The sequence below is a fragment of the Danio rerio genome, chromosome 8 (assembly GCF_052040795.2).
Source record: "Danio rerio strain M-AB ecotype USA chromosome 8, GRCz13ab, whole genome shotgun sequence".
NCBI lineage: Eukaryota > Metazoa > Chordata > Actinopteri > Cypriniformes > Danionidae > Danio > Danio rerio.
In genome coordinates this window covers 24,907,156-24,922,966 of record NC_141028.1, presented here as the reverse complement: position 1 = coordinate 24,922,966, position 15,811 = coordinate 24,907,156, and the positions used below count along the sequence as shown (strand labels likewise).

Below are 15,811 nucleotides of genomic sequence, written 5' to 3'. Positions count from 1 at the left end.
TAGTATCACTTATTATTTTGTAATAAGCCAAATATTGTTTCCTGAGCAGCCAATGTGCATATTAAATGACATTTGATTAAGTTATACTGAAACAGGGTTTGTCAATAAAATAGGTCCAGTGGTCTAATAGATAAGGCATCAGCCTTCGGATCTGGGGATTGTGGGTTCAAGTCCCACCCGGGTTGTAGACTTTTGTGTGGCTACAGGAACAATTATATGGCAAGGATGAATTAAAAACATAAGTGCTTTCTTTGTGTATTTGAAAAGATGTACATACGCATAACTATGTTTTCATGATGATCTGCAATACTATAACTAATACTTTGTACTTTTATGCCAATTCAGTGGTTGGCAATGATGGCATTAATCAACAAAGAAGCAAAAAATCCTGCAAATTTCATGCAAAATCTCAAGCATACCTCCATACAGTACGCCTATATAATGAACACATGATATGCAAATGAATGCCAAGTATTTGAGATTGGTACCATTTTCAAAAATCTGCAAAAGTCTGGACTTTTGACATGTAATTGAATGGCCAAAAACAGGTTTTACAGTTCTTTTACATTTTTGTTTATGGTCATTATGGATACAAACTGGGCGAGGCAGTGGCGCAGTAGGTAGTGCTGTCGCCTCACAGCAAGAAGGTCGCTGGGTCGCTGGTTCGAACCTCGGCTCAGTTGGCGTTTCTGTGTGAAGTTTGCATGTTCTCCCTGCCTTCGCGTGGGTTTCCTCCGGGTGCTCCGTTTTCCCCCACAGTCCAAAGTACAGGTGAATTGGGTAGGTCCGTAGAGTATGAGTGTGTGTGTGAATGTGTGTGTGGATGCTTCCCAGAGATGGGTTGTGGCTGGAAAGGCATTCACTGCGTAAAAAAACTTGCTGGATAAGTTGGTGGTTCATTCCGCTGTGGTGACCCCGGATTAATAAAGGGACTAAGCCGACAAGAAAATGAATGAATGAATGGATACAAACTGACAGCTGTGACGCAAAAATTAGGCTTTGTCTCATAAATTACTTTACTTGACTAAGCCACATCACAAACACTAAACATCCTCAGCCAGAAGCTCTATTTATTACCTGATACTGTATGTTACTGTGAGACTAAATCTGGTACTGAAATGACCTTCGTTCTCTATAGACTAAGAAGTTCCTCATTACTCTGAATGATGGCCTAATTCTCCTGTCTCTGATTATTTGGTTATGAAATACTTCTTTAAAAACATAACCACACTAATTAATTCTTGTGCTTTACATAACAAAATCCTGATGTGATGGGCACCTTATAATGAGCATCATCCTCCTCTTGCTCCTCGTCCAGACCCTCCTCTTCCTCCTCCAGATCTTCGTTCATGGCCAGTCTCATTTCTGGCCCCAGTTCCTGCAGAGTTCGCAGCCCCGCCTGACACAGATGCACGCGGAAAGAGAGAGGAATCACAGTATATATGCAGCTCACCATACAGCTGAATTACAAAATAAATGCAATTAGGTTTTAGTTTCCAGAAAAAATTTTATAAGAGAAAAAATATTATAAATGGTGGCCTAGCAGTTAAATGGATGAAGTCTTATTTAGTTTCAGGAGTTCACACTTAGCTGATGATTGATTATAAAGCATGTTTGGCATGCTGTCCCGAGAGAGAACTCTGAGCTTATAAGATCCTCGAGCCCGGGGCTTCCTCCCGTTTGCAGGGCGAGAGGGGAGTTTGAGCTAAGGTAGGTCTCGAGAACTCCCCTGGTTTTTTATGGTGAATGGCATATAGGAATTGCTATGAATAGATATACTCCTGATTAAAAGCTTATCTATGGTGCCGATTTGGTTTTGGTCAATTTATTTAAGACGCACGACTTTGGTCTGTAGGAGGAAACCGGAGAACCCAAGGGAAACCAATGCATGCACGGGGAGAAGATGTAACCTCCACACAGAAATGTTAACTGGCCAGGTAAAGACTTGAACCAGTGATATTCTTGATGTGACGCAACAGGGTTAACCACTGGGCCGCCGTGCCGCCCTATCAAGGAAAAGGGGAGGAGTAGGGGTTGGAAGGGTGATTCCTCAAGACAAAGATGTCTAAGGTAAGATGCTCTGGTTATTTATTGTGATTTAGGAATCATCTGATTGGTGAATCATGCATTAGCAAATGCAGGACCAGCCGCGGTCATTCATAAGCACGTGCTCCTCTCGAAATTTGTTTATAAATAAACTTCACTTAAAATTACCTCTAAGACAGCACTGCATAAGTTGTAAGTTGTTACAAACAAAAAGTATTATAATATGTCAAAAAATGAGTTTTTACTTAAAACAAGCAAAATAATCTACCAATGGGGTGAGCAAAAAAATGTCAAAATGAAAAACAGGATTATTTTGCTTACCCTCATGGCAAATTATTTAGGTTCTTTTAAGGAAAAACTTCATTGCAGCATATTATTTCTTAAAACAAGACAATATTTTTTGCTTGTCTAGAAAATGCTTCTTGATTTAGGAATTGTTAGCTATTTGGACAAGAAACTAGAAAAAAAAAAAGTAAGAAAAGCATTTTTGCAGTGTAGCTTAGACCAGACGATTGTTGGTTTTTGTCCCACCTGGATTGTGAGCAATAGTGCTTTTTTCAGGATGAAATATGTGCTGCTTTTATTCTACTTGTCTTTGTCCACTGAGTAAAATAAATTCCTATGCAGTTTTCCTATTTACGATACTAAAAAATTTGTCTGGTGTGTACTAAATAATCCATTGTGAAAAAAAGAACACAAAATAATACAAAAAGGAATCTTCATTCAGTGATGCTTGTACTCCTCTCTTTAAAAAAAAAGAAAGAGGATAAATGGTGTCCACTGAAATAAATTCATCCTGATCAGAGACAAGTAGTATGTCAAAGCTTTAGGCATTTTTACCAAAAAAAATAAATAAATAATAATAATAAAAAATAAAAATAATTTGGAGAAAATTTAAACCAGCATAAATTAGGATACAGCAGTGGTTCTTAACAATCCACCACAAACTGTCTTTATATTCTGCACTTTGCTATATCGTATTCAGAGCTGGATCAATTTATCGTCATTCTACGGGGTGGGCCATTTATATGAACACACCTTAATAAAATGGGAATGGTTGGTGATATTAACGTCCTGTTTGTGGCACATTAGTAAATATAAGGGGGCAAACTTTTCAAGTCGGGTGGTGAACATGGTGGCCATTTTGAAGTCGACCATCTGGTATCCAACTTTTGTTTTTTTAATGCGAAGAGGGTCATTTGACAAATCAAACTTATTGGGAATTTCAAAAGAAAAACAATGATGTGCTTGGTTTTAACTTAACTTTATTCTTTCATGAGTTATTTATTTCTGACCACTTATAAAATGTGTTCAATGTGCTGCCCATTGTGTTGGATTGTCATTGCAACCCTCCTCTCCCACTCTTCACACCAGGCACGTGCACACATAGGGCCCAACCTGTGCAGTGCACGTGCCCTTTTTAGTCTTGGATAGAAAGTGCGCTTCCAAAATGATCAAAAGTGCCCCCGCGACGCGGCACACCTTCGGTCCCGCCCTTCAGTAGGCGCGCGACAACACAGCTGATCAGTACGCGCGCGATAACACCGCTCTTCAGTACGCGCGCATCCACTCTGCAGATCTGCACCAATTCCCCCACCCCCTCCCCCCCGCTCTTCCAAAAATTTATCCTGCACATGCCCTTTGGACGGTCTATGCACGGGCCTGCTTCACACACTGATAGTGTGGGAGAAATGTGCAGGAGAAATGCCAGCACAGGCTTCAAGTATCCGTAGTTTCAGGTGCTGCACATCTTGCATCTTCATTCTTCACACCATAGAAAATTGCCTTCAGATGACCCCAAAGATAAAAGTAGAAGGGGGTCAGATAGGGAGACCTTGGGGGCCATTCAACTGGCCCACGAAGACCAATCCACTTTTCAGGAAACATTTTCAGTTCATCTAGGAATGCTCGGACCTGACACCCATAATGTGGTGGTGCACCATCTTGCTGGAAAAACTCAGGGAACATGCCAGCTTCAGTGCATAAAGAGGGAAACACATCATGTAGCAATTTCAAATATACAGTGGCCTTGAGATTTCCATTGATGAAGAATGGCCCCACTATCTTTGTTGTCTATGGTGCGAAGATGCAAGATGTGCAGCACCTAAAACTACGGATACTGGAAGCCTGTGCTGGCATTTCACCTGCGGTGTTGCTATCAGTGTTGAAAGGTTAGTTGAAGAGGGTTGCATTGACAATCCAACACAATGGGGAGCACATTAAACACATTTTATAAGTCTACACATATAACCTCACCATTAAACTGATGTAAGTCCTTGATTTTGTAAATAAGCTGAGGTTTTAAACCTAAGAATTGATCATTTACTGTAAAGTCATGTAGAGCAACAAGAGAAATAGTAATAGTGCTGTTTCCATGGATTTCACTGGAAATGACGGATTAGATGTTTTAGACAAAAAAAAGTCCTTGTGGCCGGGTCTGACTGTAAGAATGATGAAATGAATGCAGCATGGATACAAACCCACACATGTAACCTCAACCTATCAGTGACAGCTCTCCCACAGAGAATAATAATCAGAGAGAGTGTAAGGTGATAGTGGGCATAAAGACTGCCAAGATCACAGCTCTACAGCAGAAACTTTTGTCTGCTCCAGCAGATCATCTCTCAGCGTGGGATATGCATGAGCCCATTACTTGATGAAGAACTGGTTTGACTTTGTGTTTAATCAGTGCAAGTGTTGGACTTAAAATGTGTGCAGTGGTATTACTGTGTCCAGATGTAATTGAAATGACCCTGCAGGAATTGAGTGCAGAAACTGGGATAGAAATCTACCTGTAGAGCAGTAGGGTTTCCATTCCCTTCTTCTTCAAGACCCACTTTCTCCTTCCTTTTCCGGAACTTCCTGAAATAGTCCTGGATCAGGAACGTAGCGTAGAATTTACCCACTGTCACTTCCTCCTCTGTAACAGAATGATGCAAATGAAACCAATTTTGATGTGTTTTCTGAGAATTAACTTTTAAATGGAATTAATACTAAGTAATGCTTTACTAAATTAGTACTACACTTATTTTTTTAAATATATATATATATCAATTCTAAGTAAATATGTTCACAAGCACAAGATAACAAACTGTCTTTCAGTTATAAACAAGACACCCACTACACAAAATTGTATTCCATTTCATATGAAGAAAAATATCCTGCAGAGGTTTGAAGAAAATGGCAACATTTACAGGATACAGAAAAGACATTTAACTAGTATTTTGAAGCTACACTATGATCTTTACATTGAATATGCCGTCAAATGATTCATGCTCAATGATTTATGTTTAAAACTCTCTCTATCTTTTTTTTTATAGAAAGAGGGTTTCTGTGAGTACCTACAGTAAACAGAATCCAGAAAAAAAAAACTCACCAGCAGGGGGAGGAATAACCTCATCCAGCACTTTAGGTTTTGTTCTCTTCCAGATCTTTTTAATAATAATTCTCAACTCTTCGTTCTCTTGATCCGGGTTCCCTAAAAAAAACACATTACAGCCACATCAGATTTCACAGGTACCTACTGCAAGACCAAGTCAACCTTGGTTTGGTGTAAATGCAAATTGTGTTATTAACCTGTCACTATTTGAAAAGCTTTTACAACCTAGTAATATTCTATGGTCACATTTTAGTTTGTTTTGAATAATTTATATGCAAAGCACATTTTCATTTGAATCATCTCTAGCTAAAACGGTGGTGATGTGCATGAATATGCAGCATGTGAGTGTGTGTTTGCCCAAACAGACCATCAGTTTTTATTTTCAGGGCAGTTCTGACCAGGGCGAACAGGGTGGCGTTGAAGGTCACCGTACCGTCAGCGTTCAGGGGCATGTTCATGGCCACCAGCCTCTGCCAACAGCAGACAGAAGCAAAGTAAGAGAGGAAAAAATAGAAAGAGAAATCATAGCAAATGACTCTGTGTATGCGTGTCTGTACCTTGCAGGCCACACGATGAGGACAGAGCTTCCCAAATCCAAGCGGTGGCTGGATCCTCCTGAGCAAAGCCACTACATCCAAGTGCTTAATACGACCCCTGGTAAACAACACACATTTGAAGACGCTTCTGGTTTAAATAGATTAAAAAGTTTAAGAGAAACTGATAGTCTTACTTGGCTTCTGGGTCGTACTCTGACCAGATTCTTTTAAACTCATCCAGGTGATGTGGGCCAAGAATTGACCAATCACGAGTCAGGTAGTCGAAATTATCCATAATGACGGCGACAAACAGATTAATAATCTGAGAAGGCACAACAAACATTTGCAGGTAACCATGCAAATTATAGTAACATCATGGCCTGTGTAAACATCCTGGTCCTACACCACCCAACCTGCTCCGAGCTGGGATAGAACCAACGACCTTCCGCATAAGAGTCAGTTGCTCTAACAAGGAGGCTAAAGACCATGGCCTCCAGCATCTGTCGCTAGACCACCTCTAGAGGTCAGAGAAGTGAGGTTTACCTGCACAGCACTTACTAGCTGTAATTTTTTCTATGATTTTTTCTTATCTGCCAGGAAGAAATGGATAAAAATTCCCCCATGATTTGTCATTCAGTGCAATGACAGCCAAAAAATCTTGTCAGGCATATTTAGAACAAGACTCATTTGATGACTTAACTTAAATTTTAAATTCAATTAAGCATGAGCATTTATTATTTAGCATATTTTAAAAAGTACTGGACAGATTAAGTATGGTGATCCATTTTTTACATTACTATATGTTACACTGAATGATATATTTTGGAGTCACAAAAACAGATTTTGTATTAACATTTGCAAATTTAAATGAATGTAAAAACCAAAATGAGTCATGTAATCTTTAACCAAAAATAAATTTTTTCATAAAATGTATGCTTAAACACATAAATTTGCAATAAAAGATTGGACATTTTGCAGCTGGATAGTAAATTAATGACAAAAGTTAAAAGGGAAAAACCAAATTAAACAACAATAATTACCAGGAAGGCGCAGAGCATAAAGAAACTGATGAAGTAGACAATAGCAATGTTGCTGCCACAGGAAAATTCTTCACCAGGCTCGAAATCTGACTCTGCGTCACAGCGCTTTCCTGGTAGACTGGCCAACATGATCTCCTGCCATGCTTCACCTGTAGCACACCTGAAGAGAAAGAGTGCAGACATTACATTTATGCATTTGACAGACAGCTTTATCCCAAACCACTTGCATTGAAGATATGAGCTCATTCATTTCATGGCAACACTGTGTTGTACAGAAAACACACTTTCTCACCTGAAAAGCAGCAGCACAGCCTGTGGGAAGGTCTGAAAATTGTTGTTCCTGTTGATTTGCGTATGGTCTTGCATGGCGATCTTGCCAAATGTCTGACAAAAAGAGAAATCGCATTGTTCATTTATTTTTTGTTCTGATAGTACTCCGCCCACATACAGCGACAAGCAGAGGACACTCTACAGTTTGACAAGTAATGCTGCTGTTGTACAACATAATGTACTTTTGAGGCTTTTTTTGTGCTTTTCTAGTGCTTTTGGCTTTCTATTAAACAGGTAAATGACTTTCTAAGTCAATCTCTCACTTTTGAATGTTGTAGTGCTGTATTTTACCATACTAATATTGTGATCTCCTGATTGCAACAGAGAAATACTGGGAAATCTCTGTAGACTGATGGCATTTCATGCCGTTCAGCCTTATAATCTTAAAATCTCAGCAAAACTTGTAATCACTTCGGACATTACGTTAGAGAATCATTCAAATATTAGCTCTGAAGTGACGCTTGTGAATGAGCAACGGTTTTAGCTGATGTCTGCAGATGTGAAGAAATGGTTGAGTAAATAGTTCCTCATACAAAAGGGTTTTTAGACTCTCGTGTTTGATATTTTTTATATACACGATTATGCCATTGAGCTGTTGTATAAATGCAATATCACTCTCGTCGCAGTGCGATGTGGCTGTATATCGTCACTGTTGGGGCACTAAGGCACTCGGCCTGCGGCCTTGTCCAAATGCACGCCTGCCACCAGAGCCGATATACAGCCACATCACACTGCTACTCATGTGATATTAATAAAACATTATATTGCTTTTATTGTACTAAATACAATACCCTAAAAGGGGCCTTTTTATTTATTTTTAGACAAAAGTCAACAAATAAAATCCTTTTATTTTATTTTGACCAGTTGACGTTTTCTGAAAAACAATTTTCTAAGTGACAAGGCAATATAATCATATAATAGAATAAAACACATATTAACATTTTACTCAAACTTACACCTGTTAAATCTACTAAATCCAAAGAACTGAGAATTGGTTTCAATGGTTCAAATGTTCAAAAGCAGATTTTCCCCCAATAGCTATATATATATATATATATATATATATATATATATATATATATATATATATATATATATATATATATATATAAAAGAATAAATACATTTTTCTATTCTCCATTACCTGCATTCCAATCACAGCATATATGAAGAAAATCATCGCGATCAAAAGAGCTACATACGGCAGGGCCTGAGGGACAAAAGGAACAATCCATCAGATTTAGACACTTTCCAACAATATGAGAAAGACATTTGTAATCATTATTTCCTGACCTGGAGTGATTTCACAAAGGTCCAGAGCAGTGTACGAATGCCTTCTCCCTTGCTGAGCAGCTTAACCAATCGCATCACACGAAACAGGCGGAAGAATGTAATGGATACACGAGAACTGTCCTCTGAGCTCTAAGAGAGAAAAACAGACAAAAGATCTTTAGGAATAACAAATCAATTGCTATTTGACTATATATGTTACATTCATTTGATTGGTTTTCTAAACAATTGTGTTTAATAATAGAAAGTTTGCAGATAAACTACATTACCCATAAGGCTGTACAGAAAATTACATCAATCAGAGAGCTGAAGTGAGTAACATGTTACAAATTAGAATTTAGCTCCACCCATTGCCATTAAGCACCACTTATGGTGTAATGGACATCGTCTCCCTCTCAAAATACTTAAATATTTCAATATATCCATACTTGGAAAAAACATGGTCTCTATAGATGTAACCAACAACTTTAAATGAAGTTTTGTAGTTCTCAATGTTTTATGGGTTTGTACTTCTCATTAAAATGTTTTGTCCAATTATGTAATATTTGTAATATTGTGATTGACCTTTGGTTTTGGTGCATTGTTTAAAAACGTTTTTATTTACAATCCCTATGAGAAAAATCAATGCAAAAATACTAAAACACTCAGTAAGAAATACATGATCATATTGTGATGTCTGAATTAAAACAAAGTTAAATTTACTATCAAGAACAATTGGGAAAAATAAAATGTAAACAAATTTACTAGTCAAAAACAGCAGTTTTTCTGAGCAGCCTGTGCTAGTTTAGCTGTAATATCAGTTATAATTCTTTTTGTTTACATATAAAAACAAGAACTCACGCTGAACTCTGTGACCACAATGTCCACCACACTTCCAACAACAATCAGCGCATCAAAAGAGTTCCATGCATCCACAAAATAATGCTGAAAAACAATGAAATATTAAAAAAGTCAACTACACATTGAGAATAGAATACATATTTTAGGCATGCTTAAATGAATGTAGGAGCAAGCAAACACATATTGATAATCATATACAAGTGAAAAGACTGACCCTTAGTCTAAGAGCCATCAGTTTAATGATCATCTCCACAGTGAAAAGGCCGGTAAAAACCATATTGAGGATGTCCATCACTTGACTGAAAAACTTTGACTGGTCATAGTGCTGTGGAAACATTCAAAAACATGTGTGATTCAGCATTTAAAATCAGCCTTCATTTTTTTGCTACAAAGACTTAAATATAGTCTAATGACAACTTCAAATGTAACAATGACACTTAATTAAAAAAACAATGTTAGGGATATGAGTGTGTGCATTTTACATTCAACATTGTGAGGTTACATTCACCACAGACATTTTTACTATGTAAATCCATATCTTTAATACTAGACTGTTGTCATCATATCAAATGTCTTCACTGTCATGTAAAGTGTACATTCAAAGCTTCGAGAATCAGTTCACTGATTTAGAAAATTATTTGATTCATTTATTTTTATTTGGTGATTCTGGCACAATATAAAAGTGATTACTTGGCTTTACTTTAAAAAAGTGAACTACGTGCATAATTATAACTGACTTAAAAGTTCCAGGTTACAATGGCTTTACTCACTTTCTAAGTTAAGTCAACTTGTTGATTTTAAGGCAATGGGTCAACTCACTTTTTTAAAGTAACTAATCGCTTTTTACAGTGTACTATTTCAGCACGGTGTCAGCTTTATGCTGGATTTTAAGTTTGCTCATATAAACTCAGATTCACAATTCCAAAAATAGACTGAAACATCTTTGTCTATGGTTCTACATGCTGATTGTAGAAGTTTTGTGAGCTTTTGTCAGACTCAGCTGTTTACCTGCACAGCCAGAGTAACAGTGTTGAGGAGAATCAGCACAAACATGACGTACTCGAACCCTGTGGAGTTGATTATAGACCAGAACTTGTACTGCACTGGGTTTTTGGGGATGTACAGCTTCAGCGGCTGAGCCTTTAGGGCATATTCAACACACTGTCTCTGAAAGTGACAAAAACAAACAGACGTATTGGGAGAAAATACACATACTGGAGTGAAGCTGTGCATAACCCGACCTCAAAACTTTCTTTCTGTTTAAATAAAAGTACTTAATCTATCTCTTGAATCTTAAAAAATGCTCTTAATATATAAGTAATTACTATGAAGAGTTTATCTGTGCATGTCATAACAAAGAAAAAATCATTAGCAAAATATAACTCCCCACATAGCTAAATTTCTCTGGCCCAGATCTGGCCCACACAATCAGCTTTTGCTTGGCCCACATGCCACAGTGAATTACGGTACATGATTGGAGAAATTCTGGCTTCCATACAAGGGCCAAACATGGACCATATCTGGGCCAAGTTAATAACCCATAACTGGGCCTGAACTGGGCCGAGATATGTTGATGTGTCACGCCTGTAATAAATTTCATAAACCCATTAAGCATTTAGTTTTATGGCCATGCTTTTCGAAGTGACCCCATTGGTATTTTTCTCACTGGCATTGTCTTTACTCAAAAATAAATTTAAATGTATTTTAAATGTGGGTCAAAATAGGCCAAACTTATGTGGCCCACATATACATTTTTTACATCTGAGCAAAATACTTCATTTGATCTGGCCCAAGTCTTATGTGCCGCCTTAAAGACGTGTCACCCCTCTGCCAAACCTGGGCCATGTTTGGCTCACATGCTGTATGCCAGTGCCAGACAAATGCCTCCTGTACCAGCTTTATGCCAAATCTGGGTCAGAATTTCTTCTAATGGCACTTGCTGCTACAGTACAGAAAAAAATACTATTCATTAAATGTTAAAAAGCAAACGTTTAAAAGCAAGTACATTTTTGTTTTAACTAAAAACAAATACAGTACAGTTTTGCTAACAATACATGGACTTTTCAACTTATAAATAGCTGTTAAACTACAGAATTGTTAAATGTCACATTATCAATGTTGTAAATTGTTGTGCTTCTTAAATGGTTGTAAAAACTGTACTTATATACAGTGCTCAGCATAAATTATTACACCCCATTTTGAAAATAAATATTTTATCCATTTGTTAATGAATATATATTTTGGTGCATTTCAACAAAACAGATTTATTAAACATATATTTATTTAAAAAAAATTTTAGCCACCGAATACCTTCAGAAAAAGATTTACATAAAAGAATACATTTAAATTCATGCAAAAAAATTATAAACTACAAAATTCAAACAAAATTCCACCTATAACTTTTGTTTCTTTTGATTTTTCCTTTTTTTTATGTATTTAAACCTCTACCGCATGGTGTTGCCATATGGCAGCATGATATTAATGTTCATTTCCCTGCCACTGTTTCTTTAAGACCAGCGTTCAAATTATTTTATTTTAAAGAGAAGACCTTAGTTTAGCCAATGATGTGCTTTTGATGTGTTTTTCTGTGGCCCGATTTCTTACAGACTGGCGCTTATTGTGAGTAGTTACTGAAAGCAAATTAAAATATCAATAAATACAAAGGATCAACTCATGTCAGATCCACAAAAAAATCTGAGATATCACCTCCAGTAAGTTGACATTCACAACTTAAAAACAGTTATCATCAAATTAGTTTTTGTAAATCAAACAAATGAATAGTTGAAGTCGGAATTATTAGCCCCTCTTTGATTTTTTTTTTGCTTTTCTAAATATTTTCCAAATGACGTTTAACAGAGCAAGGAAATCTTCACAGTATGTCGGATAATATTTTTAAAACTTTTTAAAAAAATTTTTAAAACCTATCTTAAGGTAGGTTTCATCATTATACAATCATCATTATACAATAACTTGCCTAATTCCCATAACCTGCCTAGTAAAACTAATTAACCTAGTTAAGCCTTTAAATGTCACTTTAAGCTGTATAGAAGTGTCTTAAAAAATTCTAGTCAAATATTATTTACTGTCATCATGACAAAGATAAAATAAATCAGTTATTAGAAATGAGTCATTAAAACTATTATGTTTAGAAATGTGTTGAAAAATCTTCTCTCTGTTAAACAGAAATTGAGGAAAAAATAAACAGCGGGCGAATAATTCTGACTTCAACTGTATGTGTTGCCAAATGCAATAGTGGAATGTGCAATATTGCAACATGTTAGCTAGCTAGCAAGGTCAGCTGTGATCTTTTTAGTTGTAACAATAGCAATATTGTAGAGCACTGTATAAAGTTTTCCAGAATTCTTTAGTAAATATAAAATTTAAAAGAACAGATGTTAAATCAAAGAATCTTATAAATGTCTTTACTGTTATTTTTGATCAAATTTTTGCATCCTTAATGATTTTTTTTTAATTACCCCAGACCTTTTAACAATAGCAAGTCAAACAGGGGAAGTAATGTGTTTGTAAACTGCTTTCCACCAACCTGATTTTTGTCCAGCTCGCAGTTCTTGAACTCGGCCTCTCCTTGCTCACGGAAGGTGATGATGACAAAACCCACGAAGATGTTCATCATGAAAAAGGCGATGATGATGATGTAGACGATGAAGAATATCGAGATCTCTACACGATAGTTATAAATGGGGCCGTGATTCTCGCCGTTGGCATCGATGGCTTTATAGAGCAGCCTGAGTGTGGAAAAAGAGCAACATATTGTATAAACGCGGCCAATCTGACCTTCGCTGACATATGGAGGAAGATGTCAGATGTCAGACTCACGCTGGCCAGCCTTCGAAAGTAGAGACCGTGAAGAGAGCCATCATTCCCATCAGCACATTATCAAAGTTGAAGTCACTGTTGAGCCAGATTCTCTCCCTCACCATCGGGTGACTCACATCTCCATCTTTATACACTACAAATGTGCCCCTGTGACCCAAACACACACATAGACACACAGTCGGAATGGACACGTAAAGCACAAAAACACTCGTGACACATAAGTACACATGTTCCCCCAAGGCAGAAACATGTGGTTAACATGAGAGGAGAATTAAACTGTAATGGCAGATGCTAGAAGAAGCTAGATGATGACATACTTGCACTGTTCCGGGGTGTTTTTAGCTTCATCTGTGCAGCGATAAAATTTGCCCTGCAAAGCACAGCAGTAATGATGCTTTAAATGAGTACATGAGTGTGTATTGCTGATGCTGAAGTCGTGTTTTACCTTGAAAAGCTGGACACCGATGCAGGCAAACATGAACTGAAGTAGAGTGGTGACAATCATGATGTTCCCGATGGTCCTTATAGCAACAAACACACACTGTACCACATGCTATACACACAAACACAAAGCACACACAAACAATAAAGTCAGCACCATCTGATAGAAAAGGTGTGAACAATCTGAATATAAATATGTAAAAATAGAGAAATAAAGTATATTTTAATGATTCCTAAAAATATAGATATGCTAGAAAGTGGAGACAGAAAAATCAGCTTTGTCAATTCAGGAGTAAATTCAAGTTGTAATAAAATAGAAAAGAGATGTTTTTAAATTTGTTACAAAGTAATATATAACAAATACTATGTTAACAGTTACACTTGCTATTTTATCGTCTATTCTATATATTTATTTAAAAAAAAAATAAACTAAATAAATCCATCCAAACAAATGGCTAAATAGCTAAATAATTAAATAAACAAAATAAATACACTGATCCAAATAAATACATAAGTAATTAATTCTTTTTTATACATTTTTAATAATTAATTTTAGTAATTGACTAACTAATTATATTTTGTAATTAATTCTTTAATTAATGAAGTAATTAATTAATTTCCCAGTGAATCTTGTGGTTGGAAGGGCATCCGCTGTGTAAAAACACATGCTGGATAAGTTGGCGGTTCATTCCGCCGTGGCGACCCCAGATTAATAAAGGGACTAAGCCGAAAATAAAATTAATGAATGAACGAATAAATAAATATAAAAATAAATAGCTAAATAAATAAATAAACTAAATAAATACATCCATAAAAATAAATAAATAAATAAATAGCTTAATAAATAAATAGCTAAATAAATAAACTAAATAAATACAGCCATACAAATAAATAAATAAATAAATAAATAAACAAATATATAAATAGCTAAATAAATAAATAAACTAAACAAATATACCCATACAAATAAATAATCTAAATAAATACAGCTATACAAATAAATAATCTAAATAAATGCAGCTAAACAAATAAATAAATAGCTAAATAAATAAACTAAATAAATAAATAAATAAATAAATAAATAAATAAATCTTTCTCTGAATTTTGTTACCAGAGAATAGCACTTTTTGATAAAATTTTAGGTAAATGTAGAGTATTTTTTGGATTTAATAACTATATAAAATATAAAACATTTTTCTTTTTTTCTTTTTTACATCTTAACAAATTTTCTGTATATAATGTGCTGAAAGAAAGAAAGAAAGAAAGAAAGAAAGAAAGAAAGAAAGAAAGAAAGAAAGAAAGAAAGAAAAAAAGAAAGAAAATATGGTATTCTAGTAGAGGAAGGACCTCCAAAAATTAAGCTTAATTAAGTTAATTAAGTTATATGTTATAGTTGGCATCATTACATGCAAACAAATACTTTTTGTTAAGGACAACATATGTAGATAAACCTTACATAAAAAACACACTAAAAGCTGTACCTTGAGTCCTTTGGCTCTGTTGATGGCTCGAAGAGGCCTCAACACTCTGAGCACCCTCAGAATCTTCACAACAGAGATGGCACTCGAACTGAGAGAGATGGAAAAAAAGAGGTCTGACTTTGTACATGTGGGCTTAAAAAGGTCTGCAGAAAAGCACAAACTGATCTTCACTACGACGCATGTTTTTCATTGTATTTATGCATTAGGCACTAAAAGTAAGCAATATCAATATTGAAATTCCGCTAATCATTTAAAAGGCACAGCATGGAATTTTTCGCTGCTACAAGATGTATGATGACACAGTGACTAAGTTTAGAATCTTGGAAATCAGTTCATGGATAAGCTTAAGTATTTAAAACTTATTATCATAGTAGTATGAAGCTGAATGAGGCTAAAACCTCATGGCTAAAGACAAGGACAGTGTGGCACAAAAGCAGCAGAGTTTTTTTTTAATCATTATTCAATTATAATAAATACATTTTAAGGTTCTGCTATAATGCAGTTCTGTGCAGTCTAATAAATTGCACTATGTATTAAAGCATCTTCGGTGTTCCCCTGTTTTCCACAAAACCCAACTTGGAAATTTGAGGG

General features: G+C 35.8%; 1 protein-coding gene across 1 annotated transcript in view; it reads right to left on the bottom strand.

The window, feature by feature from the left end:
• The window catches only part of cacna1fb (calcium voltage-gated channel subunit alpha1 Fb), a 76,116-nt gene that overhangs the window by 11,391 nt on the left and 48,914 nt on the right, over positions 1-15,811 (bottom strand). The window contains exons 24-41 of the mRNA NM_001324496.1: positions 15,221-15,308; positions 13,744-13,851; positions 13,616-13,668; positions 13,299-13,445; positions 13,006-13,207; positions 10,470-10,628; positions 9,676-9,786; positions 9,462-9,545; positions 8,625-8,753; positions 8,476-8,541; positions 7,294-7,385; positions 7,002-7,161; positions 6,156-6,283; positions 5,983-6,079; positions 5,793-5,895; positions 5,423-5,524; positions 4,839-4,966; positions 1,280-1,399 (exon numbers count right to left, since the gene is read on the bottom strand). Of these exons, the coding sequence (NP_001311425.1) occupies positions 1,280-1,399; positions 4,839-4,966; positions 5,423-5,524; positions 5,793-5,895; positions 5,983-6,079; positions 6,156-6,283; positions 7,002-7,161; positions 7,294-7,385; positions 8,476-8,541; positions 8,625-8,753; positions 9,462-9,545; positions 9,676-9,786; positions 10,470-10,628; positions 13,006-13,207; positions 13,299-13,445; positions 13,616-13,668; positions 13,744-13,851; positions 15,221-15,308 (2,077 nt within the window). The remainder of the gene's footprint in view (positions 1-1,279; positions 1,400-4,838; positions 4,967-5,422; positions 5,525-5,792; positions 5,896-5,982; positions 6,080-6,155; positions 6,284-7,001; positions 7,162-7,293; positions 7,386-8,475; positions 8,542-8,624; positions 8,754-9,461; positions 9,546-9,675; positions 9,787-10,469; positions 10,629-13,005; positions 13,208-13,298; positions 13,446-13,615; positions 13,669-13,743; positions 13,852-15,220; positions 15,309-15,811) is intronic.